The following is a 3,239-nucleotide window of genomic DNA, read 5'->3' on the forward strand; positions in this document are numbered from 1 at the left end:
TTCGAAAAGCTTACGCCCCTTTGGTCGCATTGATGTCCTTCTCGACGAGCGCCGTCCACTCGGGATACAAGTATGGGATCGCGTTAGGCTGGAGCGCCGGGAGCTGCGCTGCAATCGTAGCCGTTAGCGCCTCGTACACGAACCGGTTGCCCTTGGCGTTGAGATGCAGCCCGTCGCTGAGGTAGCTCTCGCGCTCCGATTGCATGGACGTCCAGAGATCGATGGCGGCGACACCCAGCGCCGTGGCGGCGCGCACACACGCTGCTGCGTAGTTGCCCGCGGTCGCATTGTTGCGCCCGTAGAGTTCGTTGTCGCCAATGGGCGGCGGCGTCAGCAAGATGAACGCGGCGTCGGGGAAAGCGGCGCGCAGCGCCGTGATAATCGTCTTGGTGTTGGCTTCGTACTGGGCGAGAGGGACGTGCTGGATGCCCGACGGCAGATCTGCGTCGTTGGCGCCGAGGAAGAGCGTGATGAGAGACGGCGCGCGCTGGTGCGTGAACTCTGCCACAATCTGCGGCAAATAGTCCAAGAACCATCTACAGTAGTAGGCCGCATCATGCTTTGTGTTGGAATGGCCGCGTCGGAAAGGACAGGGCGTACCTCGTGTTGTAGCCGCTGAGGCCGCGGTTGATGATGTCTGCGCGGCGAATGTAGTCGGCCTCGAGAAGCGTCTGGAAGCCGCCGATCGCGGGGTCGGACGCTTGCTGCGTGATCGAGTCGCCAAGAAGCAGGATGCGGGGCTGGCTCATCTTCTCGTCACAATCGCCAACTTGGTTTGTGACAGGGTTGGGGCATTTTAGCCAATCCATGAATACAAGACCAGAGATTGGCTTATTTCGCAGCATTTTTATCCAATCAACACGCGCATTCTTTTAAAACCAAACAAGAAATACGAATCGCATCCACGACGATGGTTCACCACAGCATCATCCAAGGGTTTATTCTATACCCTTGCATCATCCCACCACGGCCGATGCCTTACTACACCTCAACAACAGAGTAAATAAGTAGTCTTGTTGCATGACCTATCAAACACGCAACATCGATACCTATCAAAGCAGCTCGCCGCAACGCTGGATCATGAAGGCTACAGCTCCGTCTTTGGGTGCGTCGACTTGACCTTTCTTGCTTTTTTGGCCTTTCTGGCTTTTTGTGGCTTGTGGCTTTTGGCGCTCGGAGGATACAACGTCTCTTGGTTCCATTGGATTTCAGCGACTTGAGGCTGCTCAAAGAGGAAGGCGTGGAGCTCCTGCACCCGCGATCCTTTCTGCAGCCCCGCGAGCACCTTGGCGCCCTCGAGCTCGTAAAAATTAACGTCGAGGCCGCCGTTGAGTAGCATCTACGCGCTAGAGTTAATTGGTGCAAGATATTGTCACCAGTGTACGCTTTTCCAGAGCGCACAGAGCTCCGAGAGCGGCTTCTCATAGTCGGGGTGCGCCGCAGCAAAGGCCGTGAGCTCCGACGGCTGAAGTGTGACAAAGACCATCTCGGACTTTTCGAGCTCTTGCTTGCGGTTTCTGTCGCCAAACCGTGAGCTGGTGAGAGGGACAGATCGAATGCGGCGTACTGTTTGGCGGCGAGAGCTTCGTCTGAGAGCAGCTCTTCGTCCATGTCGCCCTTCTCCCATTGTTTCTCGAGAGCGTCGTAATCGATGGTCTTGGCCCCCAGCACGCAAGCCACAAGTAGCACTATGAGCAGCTGTACTAGCCCGGCTCGCTGCATCGTCTGTCCCTTCGCTTGGATCTTTGCAGCTTGAAGCCGAGATGATGATTGGCTCCACCTCCGTCTCTATATCCTCCATTCGGGTCCTTGTCATCGCTCGCGTGCGAGCGCGATCGTCCAGTGACCAAACCAAATGGACATAATTTCCTCAATCAAGACCGAACTACTTGGGGGCAACAACCATGTTGGTGTCCGCCATGCCAGTGGTGGGCGAGGCGGGTTAGCTATTTGACTGACGCTACCAATTTGGAGATGGCTTGAGCTCGTGTGCTCTGCGCTTCGATTTTGGATCGTGTAACGTGTGCGATCTTGGCCTTGCGCCGAAAACCTCTTCCACTTCTTGGAAACGGCCCGTCGTCGGCTGCAACGGCTGCTACTACCCCGCCGCGTCGCAGTGCCTGACGGCCGACTACGACAAGGAATACTGCGAATACCTCGCCGCCGAGTACGGCACCAAGTGGTGCACGGCGTAAAGCGCTACCCATGCTCGTCGTTTGTTTGTGCGTACATGCAATTCGCTTGAATCAATTGCTATTATTCCTTTACAATAATCAACACTTTGTTACCATTTATGTATCGCTCGAGTACAATTGGCGCACACGCTGTGATGGCCAAGCGCCAAGCAAGTATAACGTCGTGGCATGAAGGTGCATTGTCGGGGATGTGCACTTGGAAAGGCCGCTTGCTTGATTGAAACTTTATAACCTCTGAAAAGAATACGGACCCCGCTGATCGAGTGCCAAAGGGTCGGTTTCGCATTCTATTGCGTCGGGGCGCTCCAGCTGTGCTGCTCAGGCAGCTACGGTTGCCAACGGAGGTCCTACTCGGGTATCATATAGTGCTCTCCGCGCATAGGCCGCTGGACTGCGTAGGCAGTTGCATTGCGGGTGCCAAATGCCAATGAAAGATTGCAGCCGCCGCAACCGCGAAGCTGCTTCGTATGCCTCAAACAAGCGCGTTCTCTGCGTACACAAAAGATGTCTTCGTAGCTTTGTACGCATTGTCAAATATACTTACCATGCAGTTTAAACTTTGTTGCTTCATCGTACTTGTACGTAGCGGCCACCAGGCACACGCTTCGTCGCATCGGTCGCGCGTCGCGTGGCACGTCGAGTATCGAGCAGTAGAGGCCGTTCCGCCGTCGTTTTGGCTGCGGTAGCCGTCGCGGCGAGGAGCAGCGACCCGCAGCGGTCCTTGAGCATGCACGGTGGCGCGTGGTGTCGCGGCGGGGTCGTGGGCTACCGTCGCGGCACGAAGATGAACGAGGCGGCGGTCTGGAGGTCGAGCCGAGCGAGCTGCCGACGAGCCGACGACCTGGAAAGCTAGCCGCGCGGGTCGAAAACGAGGCAGCTGTGTGGGGGCGCGACAGACTGGGCGTGCCGTGGACGAGCTGGGCGCGCCGTGGACGATCTGGGCGCATGGGACCGAAGTCACGAGAATACAGGCCACGACATGATACTTGCTTGGGCCATCACAGCGTGCGCGCCAATTGTACGCGTACTACGTCCCTCCCTTGC

The 3,239-nt window shown here is 56.9% G+C and overlaps 2 protein-coding genes across 2 annotated transcripts; both read right to left on the reverse strand.

Moving 5' to 3' along the window:
* Window positions 1-10: 10 nt before the first annotated feature.
* On the reverse strand, window positions 11-768 carry SPRG_15445 (hypothetical protein; the record flags this gene model as incomplete). The annotated part of the gene is made up of 2 exons (XM_012355420.1): window positions 601-768; window positions 11-536 (listed from the first exon to the last, which is right to left on the reverse strand). Exons 1-2 carry the CDS (start codon window positions 747-749, stop codon window positions 11-13), a joined length of 675 nt encoding a protein of 224 aa, XP_012210810.1. The 5' UTR covers window positions 750-768.
* Window positions 769-1,087: 319 nt separating this feature from the next.
* SPRG_15446 (hypothetical protein) lies at window positions 1,088-1,486 on the reverse strand (the record flags this gene model as incomplete). Its single annotated transcript, XM_012355421.1, has 2 exons — window positions 1,088-1,339; window positions 1,385-1,486. The coding sequence occupies 2 exons, from the start codon at window positions 1,484-1,486 to the stop codon at window positions 1,088-1,090; spliced, it is 354 nt and encodes a 117-aa protein (XP_012210811.1).
* Between the last annotated feature and the right edge of the window lie 1,753 nt (window positions 1,487-3,239).

The sequence above is a fragment of the Saprolegnia parasitica genome, assembly GCF_000151545.1.
Source record: "Saprolegnia parasitica CBS 223.65 unplaced genomic scaffold supercont2.242, whole genome shotgun sequence".
NCBI lineage: Eukaryota > Oomycota > Saprolegniomycetes > Saprolegniales > Saprolegniaceae > Saprolegnia > Saprolegnia parasitica.